The sequence below is a fragment of the Anabrus simplex genome, chromosome 8, assembly GCF_040414725.1.
Source record: "Anabrus simplex isolate iqAnaSimp1 chromosome 8, ASM4041472v1, whole genome shotgun sequence".
NCBI lineage: Eukaryota > Metazoa > Arthropoda > Insecta > Orthoptera > Tettigoniidae > Anabrus > Anabrus simplex.
Genome location: NC_090272.1, coordinates 55531592 through 55547136, shown reverse-complemented (window position 1 = coordinate 55547136; position 15545 = coordinate 55531592). Strand labels below are relative to the sequence as shown.

The following is a 15545-nucleotide window of genomic DNA, read 5'->3' as shown; positions in this document are numbered from 1 at the left end:
TATCCGATCTCCCTTGGTCAATTCTTGTTCTTTTCCAACTCCAATGATATTACATTCGCGAGGCCTAGGAAGTCTCATTTTCACGTCCTTTGTGGCCCTCGCCTTTCTTTGACCAATATCTTCATTTTTCAAATTGTCGGACCCCTTCCATTTTTTCTCTCTGATTACTGTTGATAGAGGATGGTTGCCCAGTTGTACTTCTTCTTAAAGCAGTAATGACCACCACCACCACCACCACCACCATATGAAGAGATCTGTAATCTTTCTTAACAACCTCATTAATATGATTATCCCAATGAAGACCATTCCTTATATTAACACCTAGGTACTTACTGTGATCCCCATGAAGTACTATCATCCCATCAGCACAGAGGAGGACTTTTCCTCTTGTTGAAACTTAGAATCTGACTTTTTCATCCTCTTTACCATCATAGCATTGTCCACTGCCCATCTCACAACATTTTCTAGGTCCCCCTGCAATCACTTACAATCCTGCAACTCATTTACAACTCTATACTGTACAGTATAACATCATCCGTAGATAGCCTTGTCTATGTTTCTAGTTCTTTGCTCATATTATTTTAATAAGAATTTTATAAGGTTTGCGTGTTTTGAAGATTCATAATTGAAGTTTTGTACTGGATATAAAAATTTCAATGTCCCATTAAAAAAAAAATTTGTGGTAATCCCCTATGAATCTGTTGCATTTTCCTTCCATGAAGTATGATTCCAAGCAGTTATTTTTTGTGCATACAAATAATTTATTAACTTTTTACAAATTGTAACATTACATCTATTAGTGTTTTTGTAAAATTCAGGATCCTTGTGGTCACACACAGTACATGTGCTGATGTTCTTAGGAAGAGGATATTATATATATATATTCGTTTACGGCCATTAGAGACCACGTTAGATAACAATTACATGTTTCTGGAAGCCTTCCTCACAGCCCAGAACTTCAGCATCCTCTCTCTGGCAGCCTGTCTTCTTTCGTCTGTCCACCCACGGTTAAGTTTTGGTTCGTCATGGAATCCCTGAAATATGTCGATCACTGACCTAAACTTTGTTCGGTTTGAGATGTCTTCCGAATTTAGTCCCACCTGTCTGAGATCCTTTCTCACCTCCCTGAACCATTTGTCCGACACTTTAGGTCTGCTGTCTAGTATTGTGAAAATCCTTTTCGTTAGTCTCTTCTCATCCATTCTAAATAAATGCCCATAGAATTTAAGTCTCCGTTTTCTCATGGACTCAGTTAGCCTTTCATTGTCTCGGTAAAGTTCTTCCCTTCCTCGCAGCCTATACTGTCCATCCACAACCTTTGGGCCCATTATTTTGCGAAGGATCTTTCTTTCAAATTTCTCAGCTTCTCTCAGTCCCGCTTTTCCTGTCATTTGGAGGCATTCACTAGCATACAGACATTCCGTTTTAATCACTGTGTTGTAGTGCCTTAGTTTAGCTCGTCTGGAGATGGTTTTCTTCTTGTATATAGGATATGTCCTACGAAAAGCCGCAGCCATTTTCTCCCGTCTGGTGTTGTTTGCTTCTCTTTCATTTGTTTTCAATTGCACTATTTCACCCAAATACTTAAAGCTATCAACTCTTTCTATTTTACCGTGTTCTGTCTTCAGGTACCGAGGGGCTGTTTTGATGTTTGTTATATATTTAGTTTTTTCGAAAGAAATCTGTAGTCCTGCTTTTTCTGCTTGTAGTTTTAGTACATTCAGCTGTTCTATTGCTGTGTCAGTATTCCTAGATAGCAGCGCAACGTCATCAGCAAAGGCAAGGCAATTAATCATGACACCACTTTTTGACCCTCCAATGTATACTTGGTTAAGTAATCCTTTTCTGTCCAGTTCTTTTTCCCACTCCCGGATAATCTTCTCCAACACACAGTTGAAAAGAATTGGTGACAATCCATCACCCTGCCTGACTCCTGTTTTAATTTCGAACTGCTTGGAGTTCTCTCCCATGAACTTAACTTTCGAATGTGTCCCAGTTAAAGTCTGCTTAATAATTGCTGTTGTTTTGGCGTCAATTCCAAATTCCACTAATATGTTGAATAGCACTTCCCTGTCGACTGAATCATACGCCTTTTTAAAGTCTACAAAAACGACTACCAGATCCTTTGAGAGATGATTCTCTAGTACACGTTTCAGACTCCAGATTTGATCAACGCACGATCTTCCCTTCCTAAATCCCGCTTGATACTCGCCGAGTTGATGATCCACTTGTTCCACAAGTCTCCTCTGTAGTGCTTTAGAGAGTGTCTTATAAGTTACAGATGTGATGGAAATGCCGCGGTAGTTGTTAGGATCTGCTCTATCACCTTTTTTGTGTAGAGGATGAATGATAGCATTTTTCCAATCTTCAGGAAAGGAAGAGGATATTAAAAAAAAAAAAAAAAGAAAAAAAACATTTTAGGATGCTAATGTATTCAAACTTGTTGACCAATGTTAGTATTATGACCAACCGCTATTCGCAGTGGCCCCATGATATCAAATATATTTATTGCATTGTATGTCCGGCTCCATGGCTAAATGGTTAGCGTGCTGGCCTTTGGTCACAGGGGTCCCGGGTTCGATTGCAGGCAGGGTGAGGAATTTTAACCATCATTGGTTAATTCCGCTGGCACGGGGACTGGGTATGTGTGTCGTCTTCATCATCATTTCATCCTCATCATGACATGCAGGTCGCCTACGGGCGTCAAATCAAATGACCTGCACCTGACGAGCTGAACACGTCCTTGGACACTCCCAGCACTAAAAGCCGCACGCCATTTCATTTTTTCATTGCATTATAAATTCATGTATGGGAGATTGTCATTGTTTGAGGAAGGTTGCAACCTGCAGAAATATCCCTTTCGCCAAGTCACAGCTAATTGCATACACGGGTTTGGCCCATAATAGACTGCCTGTGGAGTGTTGGAATGTTCTGAAATGCAGCGATTTTCCTGTAAGCCGTGAACTTGAGAAACAAGGTGGTGAAAGGAAATATCTAGAAGCGGCCAAGGTTCAGTGAAAGGCAAAATTTAACGTACAGATGGAACGCTCAAGACAATGAACAAAATTTTAGGACACCGTTATTCAGCTAGTGGAACTGCTACTGATTGGTCAGGTGAAATAGAAATATTCTAAGAAAAGCATATCAATTTCGCTAATATTATTTTCGCAAAGCCGAATTGTCAGTAGTGCCAGCAACACATGCTGAGCTGATTGGAGGAAGATGATGTTGGGCTCTGAATCAGAATAGTTCAAGAAGAACATACATACATACATTATCATTATAGACTGTTATGCCTTTCAGCGTTCAGTCTGCAAGCCTCTGTGGATTTACTAAACATTGCCACAATCCTTGATTTGCAACTAGTGTTGTGGCCTCATTTAGTTCTATACCTCTTATCTTTAAATCGTTAGAAACTGAGTCTAACCATCGTCGTCTTGGTCTACCTCTACTTCTCTTACCCTCCATAACAGAGTTCATTATACTCCTAGGTAACCTATCCTCCTCCATTCGCTTCACATGACCCCACCATCAAAGCCATTTTATGCATACTGCTTCATCCATAGAGTTCATTCCTAAATTAGCTTTTATCTCCTCATTCCGAGTACCCTCCTGCCATTGTTCCCACCTGTTTGTACCAGCAATAATTCTTGCTACTTTCATGTCTGTTACTTCTAACTTATGAATAAGATATCCTGAGTCCACCCAGGTTTTGCTCCCGTGAAGCAAAGTTGGTCTGAAAACAGACCGATGTAAAGATTGTTTCATCTGGGAGCTGACTTTCCTTCTTACAGAATACTGTTGATCGCAACTGCGAGCTCACTGCATTAGCTTTACGACACCTTGATTCAATCTCACTTACTATATTACCATCCTGGGAGAACACACAACCTAAATACTTGAAATTATCGACCTGTTCTAGCTTTGTATCACCAATCTGACAGATGCTCGGATTGAACCAAGAAGATATGGTGAATTAATAAAAACTCGACACAAGTGCTCAGCACCTTTTTCTATAAGGTTTTCGGACAAATATCTGTCTGACTTTCATTCCTAGTCTCATTCTTAATTTCAGTTGTATTCATGACGAGTTTATTTTCTGTGAGGTCTTCAGGCAAGACTTGGTGAAAAACCTTAATTTTTCTAGAATTTGTTATGTACTTGTGACCAGTCTTATTTCTTCTCTCTTCTTAATTCTCAATCCTAAGATTGGTTGGCAGCAATTCGTCTTCTCCACTCTTCTCTGTAATCCGCTAATCTCTTCATTTCCACATATGAGCCTGTTCCTACGTCATCTCTGATCTGTCTTGCATATTGCAGTCTAGGTCTTCCTCTTCCTCTTTTACCTTGAATCTTTCCTTCTTTGACATTAACTATGAATCCATTGTGCCTATAGAGATGGCCAATTAACTGGTCTCTTCTTTTTCTTATTGTTGCTAAAAAGGTTCTTATTTCACTTATTCGTCGAAGAACTTCTTCATTGGTGAGTTTTTCTGTCCATGAGATCTTTTCCATCCTCCTCCAGCACCACATCTCAAATGCTTCCAAACGTTTCTTATCACGTGCACTAATAGTCCACATTTCTGAACCATACAAGGCCACACTCCAGACATAGCACTTAATAAAACTCTTCTTGGTCTCCACATTTAAATTCCTTGATGTAAGTAGTATCCTTTTCTTGTAAAAAGCAATTTTTGCTTGGGAAATTCTGCTCTTTATGTCGACTGAACTTTTTCCATCTGGAGTGATTTTACTTCCTAAGTAGGTAAAGGCATTTATTTGCCTTAGTGGTATATCACTAATTCTGATGTCGACTGCAATATGCTGGCAGTTGCATACCATAATTTTGGTCTTTTTTGTATTAATTTTCATGTTATACTTATCTCTCAATATCGTATTCATTCTTATTAATGCACTTTGTAGTTTCTCTTCGTTCTCCTCTATGACAGCTATGTCATCAGCAAATCGTATCATTTTGATTTCTACTCCATTTATCTTTATCCCTTCCGTTTCCTCTTTGCATTCTTCAATTCCTTTCTCAATATACAGGTTGAACAGCACTGGTGACAAATTACATCCCTGTCGTACTCCTTTCTTTATATAAGCTTCCCGTACTTCACCATTTATGTTTATGATGCCTCTTTGGTTGTTATAGAGTTCGTATACTATTCGTCTATCTCTAAAATTTATTATGGTATAATTGACTTACTGTCAAGTTGCATAGTAGTCGAGTGACTGTTAAATATTTGGTATCACGAAGACGCGAATGTAATGTCGTGGGAAGTAGTGAAAGCTATCACGAAGCAGCAAGTTGTACTTGAGAACTCATGAGAGCATTTCAAATACTCAGTCATGATTTAATCTTTATAATATTGCAAGTGTTAGGACGGACTAATTACGCATGGACTAGAGTGCGATAAAATTAAAATAATATTCATCTCCAATACCAGATCGATCATGTCAAGTGCAGGGACTTAATTCACAAACAACCAAGTAAGTAGCCGCGCGGTTTGGGTCACGTACCTATCGACTTTCATTCGGAAGAGAGTGGATTTGAACCCCACTGCTGGCAGCCCTGAAAATGGTTTTCTGTGGTTTCCCATTTTCACACCAGGGGCTGTACCTTAATTAAGGCCATGGTTGCTTCCTTCCCACTCCTAGCCCTTTCCTATCCCATCGTCGCCTTAAGACCTATATGTGTCGGTACATCGTAAAACAAAAATGGTATTATTGTATTATTTATTCACGAACAATCATATAGATGTAAGATAGACATGGTAATTAACTGTGTCTAAATTATTCTGCAGGTGAATGACCGATTAGGGTCAAAACATGTCCTAATTGTGAATGTCATATTTACTGTCTTGAATAGGTGGATGAGTTTTTGGTGATTTCTTCATAAGAAATTGTAACTAAGTATATTGTAAGTCAGTGTGGATCAGACCATGAAGTTTATCACATTTAGTAGACTACCTTGGGAGTGTGATTTCAGAAAATGGAAGAATGACACAGGAAAAGCAGAAGAGTGCAGTTTGTTAGCTGGAGGGCTTCACCAAAATGTGAGAGGACTGCTATGAAGTAATGCAGTACCAATACCATGCAAGGAAATCATGTACAAGAACTACTTTCTACCAGTCTGGACGTATGGAGCTGAAACTTGGAAAATGAGAAAAGCAGAGGATAGTAAAATCCAGACGTGAAATTAAATTCCTATGAAGTATGCTGGCCAAGACAAGACTGAATGAGAAATACACTGACTGAGCAAATGTCATGGGATAGCGGAGCACTGATGCGCAGGTGTGTTCTCTGAGTACCACACGCCCCTTGTGCCAGTGGCAGTTGTATAGGAGACCTTGTGAGCAGTGGCTCTGCATGTGACAGGTGTAACATGGAACTTTGTTGTGAGCTGACACCATTCGAACGGGGTATGGTGGTCGGTGCCCAACGGATGGGAAGTGCGATTTCGGAAGTGGTGTGGGAATTCAGCTTCACACGATCAACCGTGTCCAGGGTGTATTGTGAATGGTTGAATGCGGGTGTCGCCATCCACAACAGACGAACGACCGGCCGTCCAGCCACCCTCAATGACCGTGACTGGCGACATCCGAGACGGATTGTCAGTAGTGACAGACGGGCAACCGTGCAACAAATCACGGCTCAATTCAACACAGGCCATGCTAGACACATCTCCCAGTGGACAATCCGTAGGAACATGGGTTCTATGGGGTATGGGAGCCGGCGCCGCACACGGGTGCCACTGTTAACCCAACGTCATCGGGCACAACGACATGCATTTTTCGCCAGTCACCAGGGATGGACATTGAACAATGGCGTAACGTGATATGGTTGGGCAAATCACGATTTCAACTGCACCATGCCGATGGGAGGCACTGTGTATGGTGCAGACCACATGAAGCGATGGATCCCGCCTGTCTCGAAGGTGTGGTCCAGGGCGCTGGTGTCTCTGTTATGGTCTGGGGTGCATTTTCCTGGTATGGAATGGGCCCCCTGGTTGTTTGGAAGAGACTTTGAAAGGTACGCGGTATGTTGAGCTGCTCGGAGACCATCTCCATCCATTTTTGGTCTTCCAGCGCCCAGACGGTTCTGCGGTGTTTCAAGATGATAACGCGCTGCCACATCTCTCCCACGTCGCCCGGGAATGGTTCCAGGAACATGCAGCGAAGGTCCAATGACTGCCATTGCCACCCAGGAGCCCCAATATGAACTCTTATCGAGCATATCTGGGATGTCCTGGAACGCAGGCTCCGTACCATGGATCCTGCACCCATGAACAGACCAGCATTGGCGGCCGCTCTGCAAACAATTTGGTGTCAGCTGCATCCAGAGGACTACCAGGGACTTGTCGACTCACTTCCATGGCGTCTCACTGCAGTTCGCAGGGCCAGAGGAGGCCCCACACGCTATTAGGTGACTATCCCATGACATTTGCTAAGTCGGTGTACAATAATACGACAAACACTAGGGTGTATGTAGAGTTGGAGAGAGAGAGAGAGAGAGAGAGAGAGAGAGATAGAGTAGAACGATAGAGACTGAGGTGGAATGGGCACGTGAAAAGAATGGGAGGAATGAGTATCCCAAAGTTGATGCTTGAAGTTGGAGGAAAAAGATCTAGAAAACCCCATGCAATGAGGGAGAGAACAAACTGAACAAGGCCTAAGGAAGAGGGTAGCAAACTTTGAAGGTGACTTTGATGAAGAATGGTGAAAAGAGAGTCAGAGATGAAGATTAACAATTCACAACCCAATCCAAGATCAAATTAGACAAGGGGAATAATGATGATGATGATGATGATGATGATGATGATGATGATGATGATCATATATTACATATAAATTTTTGAACATAAGCAGTTGGTCTACCAAATATAAATTTGATTTTTAATTGGACTAGTTTATTTTCTAAGAAAACTGCTCAAAATATTTGTATTAGTAATCAGCTAGGCAGAGTAAAAATGGCTGACATAAGATGGATTTCACAAAATAATCTTCATGTTCTAAAACATAGGCATATATTAAATATCATGTACAGTACATTACTCAGTACTTCCGTGGAATAAATTTGTAAATAATTGTATGCATTGGTAATGCAAATCTTCAGTTTTTTGTAAGAAATAGTGAAGATTGAACTTGGTTCTTAATTAGTATGTTGAAAGTAAGGTAATTATTTGTCACCATTACAACGAAATATAACAAAAGAGTTTTATAATTTGCAACAAGGCACGTTTAATAACAAATTGGGCTTTACAGATGTTTAACAGCGTTGATAGCAACCCTGTAGAAGACAACTTTTCATTTTAAGCACATAGTGTCTAACCTGAGAACCCCAGTCTGATTTCAGATGGGTTTATAAATATACATCACAGTTTCCATCTGCTGAGCCAGGAGATGCTTGCTGAACAAAACATGTAGTGCCCCCTCCCCCTTACTCATCCATTTGTTTGAAATTTATAGTGAATATTCTGTTATAAGGTTTTTTCTGTACTGTTACTTATCAATAAGATTCAAATCAATTTATTGTGCTCTTTACATACTAAATTATGTATAGGCTAATATTTTAGATTTGATTTGATCCATTGACTTGGGAAAATAGACAGCAAAGAGGAAAACTCTTGACTGGTAACAGATAACTGGAGGTGATAGAGAACTATATGTAGCAAGACGCAAAATGAGATCAGTGCTAGAATTCACAGGCATCAGGATTCTACCACAGTGTCAAAAGTCTTCTGTTGAAGGATGAAGTGCCTGTTGAGATTATACAACATACTCTGTGCATACATTGAGTTACACTGCAGGTTCATGGTCTAAATTGACTGGGACAGAAAGAGACCATATGCAGGCAACATGAAATTTCTGAGAAGTTGTTTAGGGAAAATTAGAAGAGATAGAGTATCAAACATCAGGAGTTGTTGGAGTTAGTAGATTCCTGTCTGAATAGACAGAGAAATGCTAAAATGGTACAGACTCGTGATGAGGATGGGGGAAGGGAGAATCCTAAGAATGAAGTTCCTGGATCAAGAGACTGGTACATGACCTCAAGGTCACTCAAGGAAACAGTGGAAGGATGCAGTGATGGAGAGTACACAGACAGGGGGTGTTGATGTGTGCAAGATAATGCATGAACACTGATTGTGAGACAGAGACAGAAGACCGTGTTACATTACGTGACCCAGGCAGCTGGAAAAGGGTGATGACTATGATTTAATTTGATCAACACGTTTTGTCTTTCATTTAACTTTCTTCCTAATGTGCATTGATACCATAATTTATTACTTAATAGGTTGAAAAATACAAGTTTAGCCTATTAGAGTATCTTTGAAAATATATTTTCTTAATTACCCTTTGTTGAATTTAACCACTTGACGTACTTTGACGGATCTCTCTGTCCTGGCTCTCGACTGCACTTCGGTACAAAGACGGATCTCTCCGTCCGCGCGTAGGGTTTGTTTCCGGACCCGCTCCAAGCCGGTTTCCTTTGTGAAAGGATTTGATATTAGTAAGGTAACCTCTTGACAGATGGAATCACTGTTTTATTCCATTGATGTATTCGATAAACACGTCTGTGCAGTTATTTCACGGAAAGAATAACCAGTATCTTAGCAACCTCATCGTAAGCGAAATCATGGCTGCCTCCATGTTGAGTGACGAAGCGATTATATGGGAATTTTTAGAAGAGAATGACATTGATATACAAATAAGCGACGAAGAATTTAGTGGATATGGAAAGTAGTAAAAGTAGTTCGTGAGATAGAAATTTTAGCGCTGGTAGGGGTGAACAAAGTGCTGTTTTGCCGTCAAATATGTCACTGAATTTTAGGCCTACAACTGATGCCGCACTAGCGGCTTCTAATCATGTTTTAGACGATAGCGGAATGGAACTGGGAGCACGTAAGTAATACTCCAGAGTATCATTCATGCATTGCAAGTGGTGAAATAGTGTTTTCCAAAGGCATCTAGGACAATGCCCGAACGAACTACAAGTTGTGAACGAATTTCTAACAGTAGACTTTTCGGGAACATCTAACCAGTGAGGTAAATGCTTATGCAAGTAAATGTCTTATATCGGCTGCCGAGGATATAAATAGGGTAATGTCATTTGGAAAGGAACACTGGTTTCCTGTATCTGTGGATGAAATGAATGCCAGATTACCTTGAAGTGGTAATGTATGATGGAAAAAAAGACGTTCAGACCCAATTTTGTTATTGACTACAACTGTGGAAAGGGTGGTGTTGATTCCCATTACCAGAGACTCGCATCATTCCCCTTGATGAGGAAGTATGTAAAAGGATACAAAAAATATACTTTTGCATGCTAGACATGACACTTCTGAATTCCAACATCAATCATCCCCTCCTCAACCCTGAAAAGAAGCGAGTAGGCTTTACCACCTTCCGGATCAATTTGGCCGAACAGCTGTTGGCAAGTGTGACCTTGCCTAACTATCTAAAATAAGGCGCCCAAGCCCTGGGGATACACCACTGAGACTTCAAGAGAGGCACTGGGGACACTTTCCGACCAAAATACCCCCAACAACGAAGAAGGTTATCCCATCACAGAGATGCAAAGTCTGTGTGACACGGGGTCTGAGGAAGGAATCTTCATTTGAATGCCACCGGTGCAAAGTGGCGATGCACGAATATGACTGTTTTATGACCTACCATATTCATAAAGACTTCACAAAGTACATCTGACAGTAGTTTGGATATTTCCTCTCATTACGTTGCTGTAAAGCATGATTTTTCAGTGTCGGTGATAATATCATGTAAAGTAATGAAAATAAATGGTACACCAAGGCATAAATAAGTTCAGTTAAATGGTATGTGAATGGGTTAAAACTCCTATATCTTAAACAAATAAGGCTAGCAACATCTTTCACCAATATTTGTCTTAATTCTTTGAATTTGGTTTGTACGAACCCTATATCTAAGGGTGTGAGGAGCTTCAATTACATTTAGCAGTCCAGAGAATCCTTGGAAATAACTTTGCAAATGAACTGACCATCAGTGATGTTCCATTGTTAGTAGGCACTTTGGAAGGAAGAAAGTAAAATTTGGTAAGTTATCAAACTGGGTGGAATATGAAGTCTTAGTGACGTTTGAGTACATGGACAAATAGAATAAAAAGCGGAGGATTCATTCACGTACTTGTATCCAAGTGCCTGGGTATTAGAGAAGAGAAAAGGATGATAAAGCACACTCTCACATTCCTAAGGTGGTGACATGGTGGGGAGTAGGATTGATTTTCAGGAAATGTGTAGAACCGTCAATAATTGTGAAGGAGTTGATTTAATGATTTCTGGAGTTGGGTTGGAGTAGTTTTAGTGTCTTCCATCACATCTAGGAGCAGAAGTGGATAAGGTTTTATGATATTGTATGATGAAGTTGTAGTAGTAATGAGGGTCAGTTATGTCAAAGCAATAGCTTATGTGCTGAAATCTTACGAAGGACAAGAGAGTATAAGATATGGCATACTTTGAGTCCTCCATCCCATTGTTTTTGTTATTGTAGGTTTTGGCTTCATCTCAGTATGTGGTAAGAGTTGAAAGCCATGTATCGTAATCAAGAAATTACGGCTCAGTCTCTGCTTAGATATAAAAAGATAAAAATTGCCTAAAAAAGATAAGTCATTATTCATATTAAATTTTTTTTGTTATGTTTTTTAGTATGCCTGCCAAAGCAATTTGCCCAACACAGTGAGAATATTAGTGCAAGTTGGTTATGCAAATATTCAAGCCCGGAACACAGAGACAGGTAAGAGTCTTTGTTATAGAGCTTTTATTTATTTATTTGTTTGCTTTATGCTTATTTGTTTACTAATTCATTTATTAATTTAAAATCAGTTGAAAGATTGAGGCTGAAAAGTAATAATATTGTTACCAGGGTTCCATGGTGAACAGAGGTAAAGAAGGTGAAGGCATGAATGGATCTATCTACTACAATCAAAAGAATTAAAAACTTTAAAATTAAAATTATATTTCTTTTGGGCTGTTTTTTTTTTTTCTCTCTTTTTTCAGAAGCTAAATTTTAACAAAACAAGTTGCTCAGTGTTGGAACAGGATTTCAGGTATAGTAGTTTAAATACAAAGTAGGAGAAATCAGAAAATCAACAAAATTTTTCAATTAATCATCTGAGCTTAAAGCTTCCAATTTTACAAATGTTACTTGGGCACTAGGGCTCCATCCACTCAATAGTCAAGGAGACAGGTCTCCCAATTTCATTTACAGAGTATACAAACACCTCTACAAAATAGAAAGAGCATCTCTGCTCTATAAATTTATATTTACAACCAGAGCATCTTTGCTCACTAAAATTTACACTTTCCACGCCTCTCGAGGCACAACCTACATTTTACAATTCAAAAATAATTCACTGTATTAAACCATTTAACATAAATGATTGAATTTTACAGGAGTATTGAATTCTCATTCTGCCAGGCCTTTGTGGGAAGAAAGAACCACAGGTTAATGTTACTGGCCCAAAAATCAAAATGATGTGGAGGCAGACACTTGCACTCCTTGAAACTTACACTTAGAAGTTTAAAATCCTAGTTGGGCTCAGGGCTAATACTGTTCTACTGAGGTGATGAGATGGAGAAAATTTAAGTTACAGACAGAAAACGGTTACAAAATCATAGTCACCTTGAAGTCAAATTGATAGGAAACTCAAGAGGGTGTCACACTCTCCATTCCCGAATTTAAGCTAAGAGCGTTTTGGCTTGTCTGAAATTTACAGTAGAGATTTACATTTCAGAAGATTGGAAATTTAAGGTTACATTATTAAAGATAGGAAACCTTCCCCTCGAGTTAGCTTTCAGAGGCTATCACATAAATATTAAATAGCTGCCATTACCTTAATCTGCAGTTAAACTCGATAAAGAGCGAGACGCCCCCGCCTCCTCTGTTAGCACACACTCAGTAAACAGGACGATCAATAAGACAAGAGAGCTCTAAAAAGTGCCAACTTTTATACCCGAGAGGAAGGTTCTAGAAAACTCTGGGCTAAGGTCCGACACGACACCCTTGCCCCCCCCCCATTTTTATTGAATATAAGTAGAAGATGAATGTTATTGGTGGAAAAATACACATACAAAATTTCCTATTGGTCAGTTTTGAAGTTGGCGGAAAGAGATCGAAATGTTGACAACTGAGATACACGAAAAACAAAGGCAAATCAACCCAGTTTAGGAAACCTTAAAATAACAAATTACTTTGTAGTCTTAATTGTTCCTCTTCACAGTAGAGGACATAACAAGCTCTTTTTTTTTTTTTTTCGGTAGAGACCTCTGTGAAGGAAAGTTTAAACTTCTTGCACAAGTTGTTGGAAGTTAATATTGAAGATGGCATTCTTCAAGGCGCTTCATTTGAATGAACAGGGTGGGTGTACCTCGCGGTACAATATTGAAAGAAATCCTATAAGAAAAGTAGTTCATAATTTCAAAATGGGTTTGAAGAGAAAAAGACTATTTAAAATAAGACATCACCAAATGATGATCTCTTATTGCTTCCTGCAGAATGTGAAATTGTGTTAATATTCAGAGATTTTTTTCTCAGTTAAAATGGGAGAATGAAAGTTGTACCTATTGAGTCAGAATTCGAGGTCCAGCATGTTTGCATCAATTACCAGAAACCTGTATGCGATGGAACTGCAATTGTATAGACTACAGGAGAGGAAAAACTACAATGTGCTGTGAAATGTATCATCAGTGCTGATGGTGCATGTTGGCACCTTTTAGGTAAAAATTGTAATATTTCAGGGCTGTCAATTTTGTGAATAGTGATAAAATCATGTTTATACAATAGTTTGTGTTTCACCCTAAAAATGAAGTTATGAAAAATCATGAATTTCAAACAAGGTTGCAAAATGTTAATGTTGCTGTGAATTAACTGCAAATTTGGGAGCAGACTGTGAACATGCAATTTTTTTACATAATAATAATAATAATAATAATAATAATAATAATAATAATAATAATAATAATAATAATAATAATAATAATTTGACTCTGCAGAAACTCTTTTAAGTTAGCAATAAATCAAGACTTTGCAAAAGAAATGTAAAAAAAACAAATATGAACTTTATTTCCAGTTTGAGTGAGAGTGCAATTATGAATGGAAGATTTGCAAAGGATGATGAAAATTTGAACTGTAGTGAAACGGAGTACATTATTTCAGTGTTAACTGGGATGATCATAAATTATGCTGATGTTGCACACTGCATTCTTCATTGTTATGGATGCCATGCACAGATGTTGGTTGTGAACATTTTATTCTGTTTAAAATCATTTTTCTCAAGTAAGTGTAATTGTCTTACAGAACACAGTGCATATCCTTTTTCAGAGATTTATTTTGAAGATTAGTTCATGGCGTAGGATGGTTTGTGGTGTGAGTTACCGTAGTTATATTCTAGCTTGGGAACCGTGGACAATGACTGAGTGGTCTAGTAAGTGGTCCCGAAAAGTCTTGATACCAGTTTCTATAGAGTGGGAGTGGGCATCTCTGGCATATTCTGAGTCATGGTCGTCGTTGTGCTCAGGCAGCTAGGACTACACAATCAACCAGTGGTCCTTAAACTTGTTAATAATAATAATGCTATTTGCTTTACGTCCCACTGACTACTCTTTTACGGTTTTCGGAGACGCCGAGGTGCCGGAATTTAGTCCCACAGGAGTTCTTTTACGTGCCAGTAAATCTACCGACACGAGGCTGGCGTATTTGAGCACCTTCAAATACCACTGGACCGAGCCAGGATCGAACCTGCCACATTGGGGTCAGAAGGCCAGCGCCTCAACCGTCTGAGCCACTCAGCCCGGCCTTAAACCTGTTAGAGGAGAGATCCTCACTGGGACCCTGTGTAAGTACTGTAAAGTATCATCCTGCTTCACAGAATATACCAAACACAGAATATTCCTAAGCGAGTAATAGAGCCCCTCTTCCATTTGACAGGCTCCTTGGAAACAACTTGGCGAATGAAATGGAAATGGTGCTATCAGTATTAATGGGGCTGATGGAAGGAAGGAAGTATAACTGGCTGAGTCAGCAAAGAGGATGTGTCTGGATGCATTAAAAGTTAATGATACTGTATTTACTCGAGTATTAAACCCTCTCGTGTACTAGACCCCCCCCCCCCCTGGCTTTTCGAGATGAAGAAAATGAAAAGAATAAATCTCGCCTATAAGACCCCTCAATGTAATTCGTCAGAGGTCGACGACGATTCCGCTTCGAAGCAGGTACAAGTCTTATTGCAGCTCTGATGACATTGCACAAATTTGTGAATAGTTCGTCTGTACGACCTACGCAATGAAAACGTGTCGAATCCATGTGGTACATCTGTGTTTCGTAGTTAAGAAATGTCTGCCTCTGTAGCGTAGGTCTACTGCAACTCTGATGACGTCGCACAAATAGATAAATAGGCCTAGCTTCGTGTCCAACCCGCGCATTGCAAGCATGCATCAGTCATGCTATATGTCTGTGTTTTGTAGTTAATAATGTCCGCCAGCATAATGGTTAGCACAATTAGTTGCTGTTTCC

General features: G+C 39.5%; 1 protein-coding gene across 1 annotated transcript in view; it reads left to right on the top strand.

The window, feature by feature from the left end:
• The window catches only part of Shark (SH2 ankyrin repeat kinase), a 110056-nt gene that overhangs the window by 34268 nt on the left and 60243 nt on the right, over nucleotides 1-15545 (top strand). The window contains exon 6 of the mRNA XM_067152863.2: nucleotides 11681-11768. Coding sequence (XP_067008964.1) covers nucleotides 11681-11768 — 88 coding nt within the window. The remainder of the gene's footprint in view (nucleotides 1-11680; nucleotides 11769-15545) is intronic.